This window comes from Miscanthus floridulus, chromosome 4, assembly GCF_019320115.1.
Source record: "Miscanthus floridulus cultivar M001 chromosome 4, ASM1932011v1, whole genome shotgun sequence".
NCBI classification, from domain to species: Eukaryota; Viridiplantae; Streptophyta; class Magnoliopsida; order Poales; family Poaceae; genus Miscanthus; species Miscanthus floridulus.
The window spans coordinates 10,443,628-10,459,297 of NC_089583.1; the positions used below are offsets into that span (position 1 = coordinate 10,443,628).

At 53.8% G+C, this 15,670-nt stretch overlaps 3 protein-coding genes across 4 annotated transcripts; 2 read left to right on the forward strand and 1 right to left on the reverse strand.

The window, feature by feature from the left end:
- Positions 1-2,898: 2,898 nt before the first annotated feature.
- On the forward strand, positions 2,899-5,347 carry LOC136549397 (glycosyltransferase BC10-like). Its single transcript, XM_066540640.1, has 2 exons — positions 2,899-4,459; positions 5,210-5,347. Exon 1 carries the CDS (start codon positions 3,291-3,293, stop codon positions 4,422-4,424), a length of 1,134 nt encoding a protein of 377 aa, XP_066396737.1. The 5' UTR covers positions 2,899-3,290; the 3' UTR covers positions 4,425-4,459; positions 5,210-5,347.
- Positions 5,348-12,341: 6,994 nt separating this feature from the next.
- On the forward strand, positions 12,342-13,297 carry LOC136550918 (RING-H2 finger protein ATL70-like). Its single transcript, XM_066542502.1, has one exon. The coding sequence runs from the start codon at positions 12,581-12,583 to the stop codon at positions 13,082-13,084; it is 504 nt and encodes a 167-aa protein (XP_066398599.1). The 5' UTR covers positions 12,342-12,580; the 3' UTR covers positions 13,085-13,297.
- A 197-nt stretch (positions 13,298-13,494) lies between these two features.
- On the reverse strand, positions 13,495-15,670 carry LOC136550919 (probable receptor-like protein kinase At1g49730). Of its 2 annotated transcripts, none has more exons than XM_066542505.1 (7): positions 15,373-15,670; positions 14,951-15,230; positions 14,781-14,833; positions 14,600-14,667; positions 14,416-14,505; positions 14,271-14,331; positions 13,495-14,156 (listed from the first exon to the last, which is right to left on the reverse strand). In XM_066542505.1, exons 1-7 carry the CDS (start codon positions 15,659-15,661, stop codon positions 13,915-13,917), a joined length of 1,083 nt encoding a protein of 360 aa, XP_066398602.1. In that variant the 5' UTR covers positions 15,662-15,670; the 3' UTR covers positions 13,495-13,914. The 2 variants fall into 2 exon arrangements, with proteins under 2 accessions (XP_066398602.1, XP_066398601.1); XM_066542504.1 differs by having other exon boundaries at positions 13,498-14,161.

Genomic DNA, 15,670 nt, shown 5'->3' on the forward strand with positions numbered 1-15,670 from the left:
TGATCGAGTTGCAAGCCGGTGGTGCTTGTTACTCTTGGAGGTTGCCACCTCCTAGACGGCTTGGTGGTGGTCTCCGTCGAAGCGCGCAAGAAGCTTGTGCGGCGCTCCGGAGAAGTGCTTGTGAGGGGCATTGTGCTCGCCCCGCGGGAGCCGCGAAGAGCAACTCTAGTAAAGCGTGTCATTGAGCTACCCTCACTCAAGGGGTAGGTTCTTGTGGCGCCCGACGTGCGGGCTTAGCGGGTGATGCTAATTAGCCGCCGAACCACCAAGTGAGCGGTCGACACAACGGGGACTAGCGTGTTGGCAAACACGTGAACCTCGGGAGAAAAATCATCGTGTCAACCTTGTTCTTCCCGTTGGTTTGCATCCCCATTACACAAGCTTGCAATTACTTCTATACATATTAAGCTTGTGTAGTTGCTCTTGTAATTAGATAGCTTGTGTAGCTTGCTAATTACCTTCTTGCTTGTGTAGCATAGAAGTAGCTCCCTTGCGTGGCTAATTTGGTTTTAGTAACCTTGTTAGTCACATTGCTTAGTTTGTGTAACTAAGTATTTGCGCTCTCTAATTAGGCATTGGTTGCCTTGTTATTGAGCATTGCTAGTGAGCTTAGTTAGCTTTGTGCTTTTGCTTACTAGCATGTGTAGGAGCTCCCTTGTTGTTTAAATTACTAGTGGCATAGGTTTGTGTGACCTTGCTCCTAGAATTGTTTAGGAGAGCTCTAGCTAGCCCGGCACCTTTGTTGCATAATTGTTATCTTTGCAAGGTGCTAGTGAACATATATAGTGGGGTGTAGTCTTGGCTAGACCGTTAGTTTAAATTCCGCATTTGTATCGGTTAGCCAACGCGATTAAGTTTTAGAAAAGACTATTCACCCCCCCTCTAGTCGCCATCTCGACCCTTCACCGGCTCAAAGGATATCTCTTGCACATTTTCATTGACATAACAACCTTGTGAGCTTAGTCAAAGCCCTCCCACTCATCTCCATCATTGATCCATCATCATTGTGAGATTGGGAGAGAATCCAAGTACATTGCTTGAGTGATTGCATCTAGTGGCACTTGGTATTCGTGTTGCGCTGCGGATTTCGCTTGTTTCTCTTGGTGGTTGTCACCACCTAGACGGTTGGAGCAGCGGTGAAGGATCGGCACGAGTTGGTGATTGTTCGTGGCCGCCTTCGGTGATTGTGAGGGGAGTTGTACCTTCCCCGGTGGAGCGCCGAAAGGTAACTCTAGTAAATTGCTCGTGTCATTGAGTTACCTCACTTGTGGGTCGGTTCTTGCGGTGTCCAATCATGTGGACGAGGTTTGTGAAACACCTCTTAGCCGCTGAACCACCAAGTGTTGGTCGACATAACGGGGACGTAGCGTGTTGGCAAGCACGTGAACCTCGGGAGAAAATCGATTGTCTCTCTTCTTTGTCATTCTCCCGGTGATTGGCTATATATTCATCTTGTGATTGGTTTATCCCCTACACGTCGGTATAATCACTCTACTCACTCATTTATATTCTTGCAAACTAGTTGATACAAGCTCTTTAGTGTAATTAGAATTGAGAGCTTGCTTTATTATTTACATTCATCTAGTTAAGCTCTTTAGAGTAGCAAGGTTGAGAGCTCTTAGTGAGTAATTACATAGCTAGTTTGTGTGCCTAAGTATTCATTGCAACTAGAATTGTTGGATAGGTGGCTTGCAACCCTTGTAGAGCTAGAGCAAGTTTGCATTACGCTATTTGTCATACTAATCAAATTGCTCTAGTTGATTTGTAGATTTTTAAATAGGCTATTCACCCCCCTCTAGCCATATTAGGACCTTTCAGCCGCACGCCCGACCCGACCGCCGTCTTCTACACCTTCGCCATCCACGCGCACTCCTCTCGGGGCCTCCACCACGCGGCGCTGGCGCTCGTCTCCAAGATGCTGTTGTCCCCCCCCACGGCCTCCTCCTCACCGCGCACACCCTCTCGGCCTCCCTCCCGGCTTGCACGGGTACGCCGTGAAGCTAGCGCTCTTCGACGAACCGTACGTGGCCACCGCGCTGCTGGGCATGTACGCGCGAGCTGGGGACGCCGCGTCCGCACGCTCGGCCGCGGCGCGTCGGGCGCAGTGGTGTCGCTCGCCGCCGCCGAAGCCTCGGGCGCGCTCTTTGCGGTCAAGTCCGCGCCTGCGGGGACGACGACGGCCGAGCACCTGCGGCGCGAGGGGGCATCCTGTCCGCACTCCGGTCCCCGCACGTCGTCCCCTGCCTGGGCGTCCGCGCCGCGCCCGACGGAGGCTGCCAGCTACTCCTCGAGTTCGCGCCGGGGGGCTCGCTCGCGGATGTACGCCTCGTCCGGCCGCCGCGAGCGTGGGCGCGGGGGAGCTCCGGTCGCCGCGAGCTCCGCCCTGGCCGCCGTGGGCGCGCGAGGGCGAGCTCGGCCCCGGCCAGCCGCCGCGGCTGCGGGCGCGGGCGAGCTCCGCCCTGGCCGCACGCACGAGAAGAGAGAGAGAGTTTGAGAGAGAGAGGATAGGGATGAGAATGGTATTATGAACGTTTTGACTAACCGGACCCACTTATCAGGACTTCCAAATGGTGAAAACGAACAGAACACCAACGAAATGGCCTGAAGAGCAAATAATTCAGAACGATGCACTCGTGTACGGTTAATTTTTTTTTAATGACTTATATATAATTACATGTAAAAGCCTCAAACCACAAGCCCAGTGCTACTACGAGACAGGGCGTATCGCAATCCCACGTGTCTGCGCGCGTCCCCATCCGTCGCCACGTACACAACCCATCCAACGGCTCTCCTTCGTGCATAGCCACAACGATCCACCCTCAGCCGTCGAAACCCCGCCTCGCCACGCGACTCACCCGCTCCCGCCCCGCGAAACCCCACTGCGAGCCCGACCCCACGGCGCCCTGTCCCCACATGTCATTATCTTGCCGAGATCCCACCGCGCGTTGCTCCGTCTCCCGTCTCGCCGAGCCGCCCGGCGTCAGTGGCAGGGGTGACGAGACCAGAAGATAGCGAGGAGAGAGGCCCGACGCGACCGTCAGCCTGCCTGCCCGGGGCACTGCCTCCTCCCGTCCTCTCCCCTCGTCGCCTTCCTGGCCTGGCCATCGTGTGCGCCTCTGCGCCTCTCCCTCTATCCCTCCCCCGATCGTGACCGCGCGCCGCCAGGCTCCGATCGCCACGATGCGGTTCTTCTGACGGACGCCGCGCGCCACCGGTTCCAGACGTCCCGACCCGAGACCCGCGCTTCTGGCTGCCCCGTCCCCTGACACTGATACACCCGCGCCGGCGCCATGGCCTTGTCGTCCCCGATGGTGCTGTCCCTGCTCCTCTTCGCGTCGCTCACGGCGCTGCTGGTCCTCGCGCCACGCCTGTCCCCGCCGCAGCAGCAGCAGCCGGCCGCGGACGAGCAGGCGCCGCCGGCCACGGGGAGCGGCGTCGGCGGCGGAGGCCTCCGGGGCGTCGGCTCCCGCGCGGGGGGCGAGGAGGCAGACGACCTCCGCCTGTTCCGCCGAGCGGCGCTGGAGTCGGCGGCGGGCGCCAAGGCCGCCGGCCCGCCCAAGGTGGCGTTCCTGTTCCTCACCAACTCCGACCTCACCTTCGCCCCGCTATGGGAGCGTTTCTTCTCCGGCCACGAGTCCCGGCTCAGCGTGTACGTCCACGCCGACCCGGCCGCGCGCCTGCTTCTGCCGCCCACCCCCTCCTTCCGGGGCCGGTTCGTGGCCGCCAAGCCGACGCGCCGCGCGGACGCGAGCCTCATCGCCGCCGAGCGCCGCCTGCTGGCGGCCGCGCTGCTGGACGACCCGGCCAACGCCTACTTCGCACTGCTGTCGCAGCACTGCGTCCCGCTCCACTCCTTCCCGCGCCTCTACGCCGCGCTCTTCCCTCCGCCCCCCTCCCCCTCCGCTGCCTCCGCCGCCCCCCGCCGCCACCGGCCACGCAGCTACATCGAGGTGCTGACGGGGGAGCCGCAGATGCCGTCACGCTACGCGGCGCGGGGCGGCGAGGACGCGATGCTCCCGGAGGTCCCCTACGAGCGGTTCCGAATCGGTTCCCAGTTCTTCACGCTGGCCCGGCGCCACGCCGTGCTGGTGGTCTGGGAGCGCCGGCTGTGGCGCAAGTTCCGGGTGCCCTGCCTCCCCGAGATGGCGCAGGACTCGTGCTACCCGGAGGAGCACTACTTCCCGACGCTGCTGGACATGGCGGACCCCGGAGGCGTGGCGCGGTACACGCTCACCCGCGTCAACTGGACGGGGAGCGTCGCGGGCCACCCGCGCACGTACGCCGCGGCCGAGGTCACGCCAGGGCTCGTCGCTGAACTCCGCGCGTCCAACCACACCCACCCTCACATGTTCGCGCGCAAGTTCGCGCCCGACTGCCTCGCCCCGCTCCTCGCCATCGCCGACACCGTCCTCTTCAAGGACTGACGGACGGACGGCTGCCCTGCACCAGCGCCATCGAGGTATTATGAATACATAGCTACCCAGTCTGAACTCTGAAGTGCGAGTTTCAGAGTTTCCTCAAAATTTAGCACTTGCTACTAGTTCTCGATCACGCTCGTGAAACCTTTCTGCGTTCCTGCAAATATGCAACGCCGATTTTGCAACCATCGAAGCCGGGAGTGAATTGAAGTGAAGCTGTACTGGTTTTCGCTGCGCAAATTAAAGTGGATTCAGTTCAGTTCGTCTCCATTTGACCCAACAGTTTTCTTTTTCCCGAAATGAATTCCACATTTCCAGTTTCCAGTAGTCTTTATGGATCTATTCTTCCTATATGTTGCCTTCCATCCCTGATCATCTGCTCTTATCCAACAACAGAACAGGTAGTAGTAGTAGCAATAAAGTCAGAGTCTGCAGCTTAATGAGGTCATACAGAGACGATCGAGTCGTAGTCGAAGATTTGAGTTGACAACGATATCCAATCCCCCAACTAATAAGAGATCTCAACTAATGAAGCCTGTAATAACCGGCACTCACCACTGCCACGGACTGTCACTGTCACTGTCACTGTCACTGTCTTCTCCTCTGCCCCTGAGTCCCTGACTAGCCAGTAGCCACCACCACCTCGCTTGATCTTTCCGTGCCGATTCGGTTTCGTCTCGACGCGAGTGGTTCCGTTCCGTCCCGTGCTTGGATTTGCTCGAATCAATCAAGGCGCGCTCGCAAGTTCTGCTGAATCTAACAACCCCGTTTGGATCATCCTTGCATTGCAGGTACTCGTAGCAGAGGCTGGGGCTAGTCACGCAGTCAGGCCGACGACGGCGACAGCCAAAGCAGTGGCCTTTCTCTCGTTTCGTTTCCACCCTCCGCGTCATGTTCAGAGTTTTCAGTTCAGCAGCTCCCTGTCCACCGCTGCTTCTGTGTACTTCGTGCAGATTAGGAGTTCGTAGAGAAGAAGAAGAGGACGAAAGCAATCGACGACGACCTAATGCGAAGCGGCAGGTTGTGATTGCGTTGCGTGCGTGGATGCGTCCTCGATCGTCCATCCGGGAAAAAAAAGTCGTGTGTGTTTGGCTAGAGCAGCCGAAGAAGGCTTGCTCTGGATGCGTATATGATAGTGATGGATTTGCCTAAATATATATGTGTACCACTACCAGTACTAGTAAGTAATAAAACCTCTTGTACAGCTACTACTGCTTGTGGATTTAGTGGCCTGAATGTCTGTGGTGTACATAAGCAATGCGCTTCCGGTGAATTTAAGCATTTTTGCAAGAATGAACTTCGCTGGTTCAGTTGTACTATTATTGTTACCCATATTTGTATGTATGTCGGTAATCTCCTGGGTTACCACTTACCAGATGTGATGGGCACCGGGCATCGGCTAGCCGACATGCCGATGGAAGTGGTAACAGAAGTGCTGAGTGGTGCACAAGACAGGCGGAGCCTGGATACATTTTTGCAGGTTTGACTGACCCGTGGCTCTCGAATCTCGAATCGAAGTATTTTTTTTCTCGCACCAAAACGACAACTTTACATCTCGGAAGAGAAACATCAGCCGAACCGCTTCGAAGAGAGGAGGGGGAGGAGGAGAAGCATCACCTCGCCCAAAGAAAACCATGGAGAGATGCAGAGAGCTATGCATGTGCATAATTTGCCTGTTCGGCTGAACTAATCATTCGAATCATCCGAAATCAGCTGAAAGTGGATGAGTCATACGAGCAGCCGAGGCGTGGCGTGTGGCACATGGCTTTGGCCGGCGCATCGTTTCCGGCTTCAGCTGCTCTCGGATGCCGGTCGGGACTCGGGGGGGCGTGGCCTGGCCTGGCCTGTGCCAGACTGCCAGTAGGTCGGTCCCGAGCAGTGCCAGTGGATCACATCGCGCTGGCATACATGCATGCAGCAGGGGCCGGCGGCCGCAGGACCGCGGAAGCAGGTTACCTGTACGGCCACACGTGTGCGGGATGTACGTCACGCCACGCCACGTCCGGCCGCCAGGTGGGCGCGTGCGCGTCAGCGCATGGAGAGGAGACAGGACAGGAGGGTCGCCACCGCGCGATCGAGCTGTCAGCCTGTGACCGCTGGTGCCTAATTTTTTATTTTTTAGCTTTTTTTTAAAAAAAATCACAAATACGTTCTTAGAGGTGACTTGCAGACATTGTGGTGACTTGGCAGACAGCTCGGTGCCGTAGATCTTGACGTCGAGCTTGGCGCTGATTATTAGCGCCAAGTCTATCTTACATATGGGCCCTTTCTTCCTTTCTATTTTCCTCTCTCTCGCGCCCCGAACCAACGCATCGCCGCCGTCGCCCGCGCCGACGCCCTTCCCCGCGCTCTCGCCCGCACCCACGGCGTCCACCGTGCCGGCCACAGTGCCCGACCTCGCCGGCGCCCGGCCTCGCCCGCCGTGCCGCCCGCGCAGGAGCCCGCCGTGCGGAGCGCCGGCCATCCCACGCCCGTCGCGCGCCACCGCCGGCCCAGCTCGTCGGCCTCACCCACGCTCACCGTCCGCTGCGACTCCGTCCTAGGGCCATCGATCCCGGTGTCCACTGCGACTCTGTCGTCGAACAGGTAAAAATTATGAATATGCAATGTACGTACTTAGTTAGCTTTGATTGTAGTGTAGTAGTTTTGGCATTTGTTATTTACTAGTTAATGTGATGATTCAGGTAGTTGATTTAGTTAGTGATCTAGTGAGATAGATATATAGATAAATAGAAACATAAATACATAGGTACATAGATATAGTTAGATATCTACATAGATAGGTAGTTATATATTTAGTTAACTAAATAGGATCTAGCTATTTAGTGAGTACACTGTATATATATATGTAGTTATTATCTTATTTACTTAGTTTGTAGTTAGAAAGTATTTGTTTGGTACTATCTATCGTCTAATTTGGACTAAAGGACATGTATTTCGTTACTTGTTCGAACTAGATGGATAATCTAGTGAGTATATATCATGGAGGCACCGTGGAAAGAGATCGCTATGGATATGTTAAGTTTGTTGAGATGCAAAGTGTGCATGTGTTATTCAATGAGAAGCCATCGTTTAGTGAGTTGGTTGCAAGGGCTTGGGAGAAGCTACATTGCCATGGAGCTGATGATGATGATGGCATCGCAGTGGAGGGTGTACTTCACCTAGGTTTCCTTCCCAATATCCTTAGGAAGATGATCCTAATTGAGTGTGCAGACCTGTGGGAGAACTATGTGAGATCGGCTATGAAGTGCCAGTTCCAAAGTTTGGACATGGTTGTGCGCAGGGTGTTAGTTGATCACATCCCTCATGGGTTTTCCCCACCAATGGATCAGCAGGCACACTTCGACCCTCCCGTCCCAGAACCTGATATGGATGCAGAGGTTGCACCTACGGTTCCCGATGCTCAATCGACCCCTAATATGCTAGTTAGAGATGCTTGTCAGACTCATAATGTTGTGGCAGATCCGCCCCATGAGATTCCTTTGACACAGAATCATCCGAGTAAGTGTCTTATCCGTATGGTTATTGGGAGCTTACCCCACTCCTTACATCCAATTTTTTATTCTTTTCTCGTTTTTGTACTTATGTTGCAGTAGACATTCCTGACAAGCATCTTGTTAATGCGGTGGAGGGGTCTGCACACCCAATTGGGATCATGCAAGATATTTCTGCATCCATTCCTTGTCTTCAGGCTTGATCTCAGTGTCAATCCACTGCACAAAATCACAGAGCGGTGGAGGGGTTTGAAAAAAATGCAATTGTTACAAAACAAAAAAAATCATGCAAGATGTCATATGACACAAACATCAATTTCTCACCATCTTGTTAATGCGGCGCTGACGAAGTGTAGGCTCAAACGCAAAATTGGAACACATCCAATACCTATGCTTATACGTGTCCTCTTCATCGGGCTTGACTACCTTGCCAGGATCGTCGCAAAAGCACATGGACATTGGAATACCACTAGACAGAGGCAATGGGTCAAAGATATTTCCGGTCATCCGGCCATAACTACAATTCAGCCAATTTCGTTCTAAGAACCGAAAGCAATTAACATTAAACCATAAACCTAGGGTTTCCCATTTGATGCACAACAATGAACTCATAACATAACAACATACGTTGATGTTACCTTGGTTTACTAGCTTTCCCACGCCTTGGCATCCTATGGTTGTATAATACAAATATTAAAAATTACATGAAACCATAAGTAATGACGATTCTTAGGTCAAAAAATTCGACTAATATATACCAAATTGATGCGAAAAAAATTAGGAGGAAACGAGGATACCTTGCTCTCGAAGATCTAAGGATCAAATCAAAGTTTTCAAGGTCCAATATACCGATTCGTGAGATAGGGCGAAGTGGGGAGAGAAAAAACCTGAGAGGGAGGAGAAAGAAGAGGAAAAAAGCTCGGGCAGGAAGGTTGGGGGCTGGGTTAAAACACCACATCGGCGCCATAGATATTGACGCCAAGATCTACGGCGCCAGGATCTATGACGCCAAGCTCGGCGCCAGGATCTACGACGCCGAGCTACCTGTCAAATCACCGCCACGTCTGCGTCGAGCCCAAGACCTCGGTGCCAGCAACGATGACGCCGAGACGTGTAAGCTCGGCACCAGCAATGATGGCGCCGAGCTAAGGTTTCAGATTTTGAAATCATTAATCCAGGAACATATTTGTGATTTTTTTTAAAAAGCTAAAAAATAAAAAAATCGGCCGCTGGTGCTGGTCCACTGCTGCAGGCTGCGGATCCGATCCGAAGGCACAGGACAGGAAGGTCAGCGAGCGATCCTCCGCTCTTGCTGCACGTGCCGTACATGCTGCTGAACGCCATTGCGCTGGCGGCTGGCATCGTGATTCGAGTTGGCGTCACCTTGATTTTTTTTTTTTTTTTTTTTTTTTTTTATAATTTGACAGCACGAGTTGGTCCTCTTTCCCTCCCTCTCTCTCGCATGTGTTCTTGCACGCTGTTCGCTGTGGCCTCATCAAGCCTGATAGGTTGAGCCATAGACGAGGTGATCGATTCACATGATCACATCGTCCGTTCCATCACATTCACATGCAGGGCACGAGAACATGCATGTGGCGTCTAATTAAGCCGCCATGGTCAACGGGCTTCAAATCGAGCTTAGAAACTCAGCATAATGTAGGTCAGTAAGCCTCTGTAATGTACGTGGTCAAAAGCAAAACCTCCTTGTTTGTTATAAACTATCTCGGCTAGAACTGGATCAATGGATGAGGAAGATGACAGAGTGTCAGAATCAGAGGAGGATCAAAGGCAGATTCAGAGTTTAGTTTCTGGATTCAGTGTTTCAGTTATCAGCTGCCTCGGTTCGTTACAGAGCTGACCATCCATCCTTGGGACCGAAGCCAATACCGCCTAATGGGCCAAGTCCACTCGCCACGGTCCAAACCCAGAAAACTACAATCCACACGCCTGCACACCTTCCTGCTTCAGACTCGCCCAAAAGCCAAGCATCTGCTGCTGATGACATCGTTGCACGCTGACACGCTGGGCCGCTCGCTTCACTACCCGACTGACTTCCTGAGCGAGAAAAGGCAGGCAGCCCATATGCCTGGACCCAAACCCAACACGTCGGCCCAGCCGTCCAGTTTGCACCCGAGGCGGCCTGGCCCTAGCCTGGTCTAGGCCGAGTGAGCTACTTAAGAAGGAAACAAGTTGCCGTCGACGGCGACGGCGACGGCGAGCACGCACGTCGCAGTCGCAGAGAAAGCAAAGCTGCGCCGGGCGACGTGCCCCGTGCCCCGTGCCCCGTGCCCTCCCAAATCCAATGGGCTACTACTGGCGATGCCGTGTTCCGGATTGCAACATCACACGGCTGCTGGCGCGTCGGCGTCGCCGCCACCAGCACGGGAATCTTGGGGGCCGTTTGGTATGGCTCCCGGGGCAGCTCCTGGAGCCATTTTCAGCTCCGGCGACCAAACGGGAGCAAACAGCTCCTCTTCACAGTCGGAGCCCCGAAAAACGCGCTGAGAGGAGAGGAGAGAGAGGGTGGGAGCCGGAAAAAGAGTAGCTTCACCCGTCTCCCACAAGCTGCTGTGGGCCCAACGCAGTACGAAGGGCTCATTTGCCCCCACCGCGCCGTGCGGGCACGGGAGTCGCCGCCGTTCGGGCGCGGGATGCCGTATCTCCGAGCGCGGCGAGTGCGAGGCCGCCGGGAGCGGCGCGCGGGGAGGAGGAAGGGCGGCAACGGAGCTCCAGGCGAGGAGGGAGCGACGCGGTTGGGGCGGAGCCAGGAGCCGCGGCCGCGGTGCGGGGAAGCGCGAGGAACCGGATGCGCGGCTGCGTGGGGAAGAGGAACAGGGGTGCGACGAGCGGGAAGAAGAGATAAGGCGAGGCATATCCGTGTGCGGGCGTTCATGGGTGATATAGAGAGACAAAGAATAAATAAATAAAAAGAAATAAAAAGAGAGTAAAAATAAAGAAAAAATAAAAAGGAGAGAAAAAAAGAAAAAGAAAAGGTATTTTGGACCTTTTATGTCTTCTCACCGGACAAAAAAAACTGTTTTGCCAAAGGTGTAAAAAAACAAATTCAGCTTCTAAAATAAATCTGCTTCATATGTGAAGCTATAACTAGAGTTGTTTTAGCTGGAGCTCCACCAAACCAAAACATGCTCTCTGCTTCCCCTCTCTCTCTTGCAGTGTCGCTCTCGCCTGACGCTGACGTGTTGCTAGGCAACGTCATTCGCTTCCACACACTGACACGCACCTGTTGCAGCTTAATTACTGTCGCTGTCCTTCCAGAACTAACCATATTAGCCACTCGTTGGGCCAATGAAGCCAATATATTATTTTTGGGCGTTGCTGTAGTATGAGGATATAAGAGCGTCTCCGAGATTTCTAGCGAAAATCGTCTCTAAATATTTCTCTTCTCCAGCAGTTAACCTATCTCAAATAATATATAGAGTGGACAACATGGCATCTCAAAATTGAGAGGGAGGAAGGATGGTTTAGGATACCACTAAATATGGGATGTTGGGAGAGACTGTTGAAAGGGTAAATTTTTTTTACATAAAATCTTAATTCAGTTCTAAAGAGACGAATCAGGAAATCTTTAAGATGCCCTAAGGGAGACCATTCATTTGGTGAGCAAAGCTTTGGAGATTGTTGCTTTGTATATTTTCGTCAAAAAATGAATAAAAAAGCAATAATAATAGACTCTTGCTTTTGATTATCTCCTATCATTCATGTTTTTTTCTCTCTCTCTTATTTTGTGGTCACCCGATGAGCTCTACATAATACTAAGAATTTTGAGGGGTCAATCTTTATTTTATTTTATTTTTTGAAAAAAAAACGACGTACATGCAAGAATTCAGTGAGTTCACGACGACTCCGGGAGCTGCAGTGGTCTTACAATATTCCTTCAAGTAGGCAAAGAAAAACCATTGCTTTCCGCGAGTTGCAAACTTAGTGGTCTCCCATAAGCAACGCAGCAAAGCCTAATGCAGCACTCAAAAACTTTTACAAGATCTGATGAGTGCTTCGGCTCAGTTGTTTATCAATATCATTCAACCAATTCAACACGTAATAGTAGTTTGATGTTGATCCAATATTCCAATGGCCTAGGGTTCCCATCAAACAATTCAATTCCTTTTTGAGCATTTGAAGTCCGACAAAATCTAATTTGGAGTCACAAATTAAATCGGCGCCAGGATTGCTATGTCCCTAAGACTGATCACAAAACCTTTTGTTACTACTTCCACTCCACAAATTAAATCAGGGTTTTGTGAAATCGACACGTTTAAACTTTACTATTATGACCACCAATATCTTTTTGAATTCATATTTTGGTCGAGTTATCGAAAATGGCGTAAGGCTAAAGTTGACATGAATAATAATTTCGTAATCTTACTACTATTTGGTAGTACGGTACTAGGCAGTCTTAGCGCATCATAAGTACACCTGGATACCTTCCTAGGAACAGACAACGCCACGCAAATCAAGCACGCCTAAACAACTGACGAACGCCATTGACCAGCTAAGCACGCCATCATTTTTTCTTCTTCTCTCTCGTCGTCCTCTGTCCTCTCCCTAAAGACGTTATGTAATTCCGTTCTCTACCGACCTTGGCATGCAGAGGTCGCGTTGACGACGGCATTGGGAGCAGCAGAGCAGGCCAAGAAAAGAACAGCAGCAATGAACTCGCCGCCGGGCGACGGCGGCAGCGCGCACGGCATATTCGGGTCCAGCATCGGCGTGTCCATCGGCATCCTCCTCGTGATCACCACCATCGCGTTGGGCATCTACTTCTGCACGCGCAACTCCATGCCCTTGTCCGCCGCCGGGGGCGGCGGCGGCGACGCGCCCGCGCCGCCGCGCGACGTCGAGCGGGGCATCAACGAGGCGACGCTGGAGGCGTTCCCGGCGGTGTCCTACGCGGAGGCGAGGAAGGGGAAGGCGCCCGCGGCGGCGGCGCAGGAGGAGGAGTTCTGCTGCTGCCCCGTGTGCCTTGACGGCTACGGCGACAGCGACGTGGTCCAGGTGCTCCCCGACTGCGGCCACCTGTTCCACCGGGACTGCGTCGACCCCTGGCTCCGGCAGCGGCCCACGTGCCCGGTCTGCCGCACGTCGTCGCTGCCCAGCCCCATGCCCACGCCACTCGCCGAGGTCACGCCGCTGGCGTCCGCGAGGCCGTCGTGAGGGTTCCTTTTTTTTCTCGCGCTCTCGTGGCCTAGCTCTGTCGCTCAACTCTGCCTGGTGCTTGCTTTGTCTCTTGTGTCATTTCATTTCTATACATACACAGGACGGTGTGATTAGCGAGAGATCAGTTTGATTAGGAGTTTCTAAATGTGTTACTTTTGAGGGGTATAAATCTGAGTGTGTAGGGGTGGTATGATAGTTAAGAGGTTTTGTCTCGGAAGAATCTGAAATTTGATCACTTTAGCGCGTACCCAGTGCAGAGAGCTCCCTGCTCTGTGCGGGTCTTGCACAGGAAAAAGGGTTGATGAATTAATCTGGAGAAAATCTGATCAAAAACATGTTTTCTGTCATCTCAGAACTCAGATTAAGTGTGCAGCAAATCTCAGAAATCAGATTAAGTAGCGAACAGTGTTTCCACAAAACTGGCTTGGCTTTCCATGGCCCATAAGACAATCTGCCATGTCGATCTCTGTTCTTGTCACAACATTACATAAAACCACGGCAAACATCTTGACACGTTGATCAGAAGAAAAAGACTGCACGCTCTTTCAATTTCAGGCTGTAATAATTCACATAATAAACCTTAGTATCACTTTGGTTCTTCTATCGACAGCAACAAATTCGGAATATCATCAGACAAAAAGCCACGCGCTTTTCTACATTTAGTGGTACAGACACACTGCTAAAGAAGAACAAAGATGATATGATGCTGATCACCCGCGCAGGCAACGCAGACGAATCATCATCATCCGAACCTGTCCTGGCATCCGATCCGCTCCAGCTTCCCCTGGAGGTACCTGACGATCTGCGGTATGGTGACGACGGCGCCATCACCACCACCGTCGCCCCTGTCCCTGGTGCAGAGCCTGGCGACGACGAGGAGGTTCCGGAGCTCCCGGGCGTCGTAGACGCCGCCGAGGTCGGCGTCCACCATCCGGTCCACGGAGGCGGCGAAGCTGGGGTCCTGCACCCAGCGCACGAGCTCGCCGTCGCCGCCCGGGGACTGCCCCGTCACCAGCTCCAGCACCAGCACGCCGTACTGGAACACCAGGCCCGCCCGCCGCCGCTCGACCTGGTCTGAATGAATACAGCAAGAAAATGAGTGCAACGCACAGATTGCAGACTCCGGGGGAAGAAGGACTGGTGGCTTGGCTTCTCGGTGGATTGGATACTGGAGAGTGGAGACCTTGGAAGGAATTGGTGGTTGCGAGCTTCACGTCGTGGCTGATGACGCCGACATCCGACAGCTGAAAAACGCATGGTTCAGGCTCAGAACGCGCGTCGTGCGTGCAATACTAACATCTGCAGCAGCTGCATTTTGTCAGTGTCACCTTGGCGACGAAGTTGGAGTCCATGAGCACGTTGCCGGAGTTGACGGAAGCGTGGAACACCGGGGGGTCGCAGTGGTAGTAGAGGTATTCCTGAATGAATCCATTAAATTCCAGGTTCAGAGAACTGAATGAATCGGTTGTGTCGTCTCAGCTCTGTGTGAGTGAGGTGTGCAGTGGTAGTTACCAGCGCTGCCGCGATGTCAATGGCGACCTGCAACCTTGTCCGCCAGTCCAGCGGCGTCCTGAGAGGATCTGCGGTGGAGAGGCAGGCATCAGGGTTCAGGCTTCTGAAGAAGAAGAGGAGGAGGAAGAAGAAATCGGCTGAGATGAGAGTGACAGACTTGTCTGCAGTGATTTTTACCAACCGTGGAGGCATTCCTTAAGGCTCCTGTTCTCCATGTGATCGAAGACCAGGAACCTGAAACATTCCACCCCAATCATATCCAAAGGTGAATTTCACCAATCAGCACCAGTGCACCACAGAGCAGCGGCGAGAGGGTCGGAGTCGGAGGAGCAGGGAGGTGAAGGGACGGGCCTGGCATAGTGGCCTTGGGCGAAGCCGCGCAGCCTGACGACGTGGCGGTGGTTGAGGCGGGCCAGCAGCTGCAGCTCCAGGTAGAAGGCGTCCGTGCCTCCCTCTCCCTGGCCGCGTTCGTCGTCGCGGCGGCGCCTGACGACGGTGGCGACGAGGCCGCCGGCGAAGCGCGCCCTGTACGCCGTGCCGCCTGGCCCGCCGGCGCCGAGCACCGCGGTGAAGCCGCGCGTGGCGACCTCCACCTCCTTGGGCGTGAAACGCCTGAGGAACGGCAAGGTACCTGTGTTGGGTGGGTTCCATTTTTATCAGGTCATGGATGGATTCAGCAGGCGAGGAGAGCAGACAGTGGTGAGAGAGAGGGAGAGTGGCGAGGGAAGGGAGGGGACAGGAGGCTACGAGGATGAGGAGGGAGAGTGACGTACGCGTGCCTCCGAGGCAGAGGCGGCGGTGGAGGCAGCAGCCCATGTCAACGTCACCGAAATACTGGCGCGGGCGCACCGGGGTCGGAGCGGCGGTGTCAGCTGTCAGAGGCCGCCTGTGGCTTGCAGTTCCAGAGCAGCGATGCGACGCGGGTTGGAGGAGGATGGTGATGACGATGGTTGATGAATGGATGGGACGGGGCTGTGCGGTTGTTTTGTTTTCTTGCTCTTGTTTACGGTGCTTCTGCAGGTACGGCGGCCGGCGGGTGGCGGCGGAGCGGATGAGGAGCATGTGTGATTC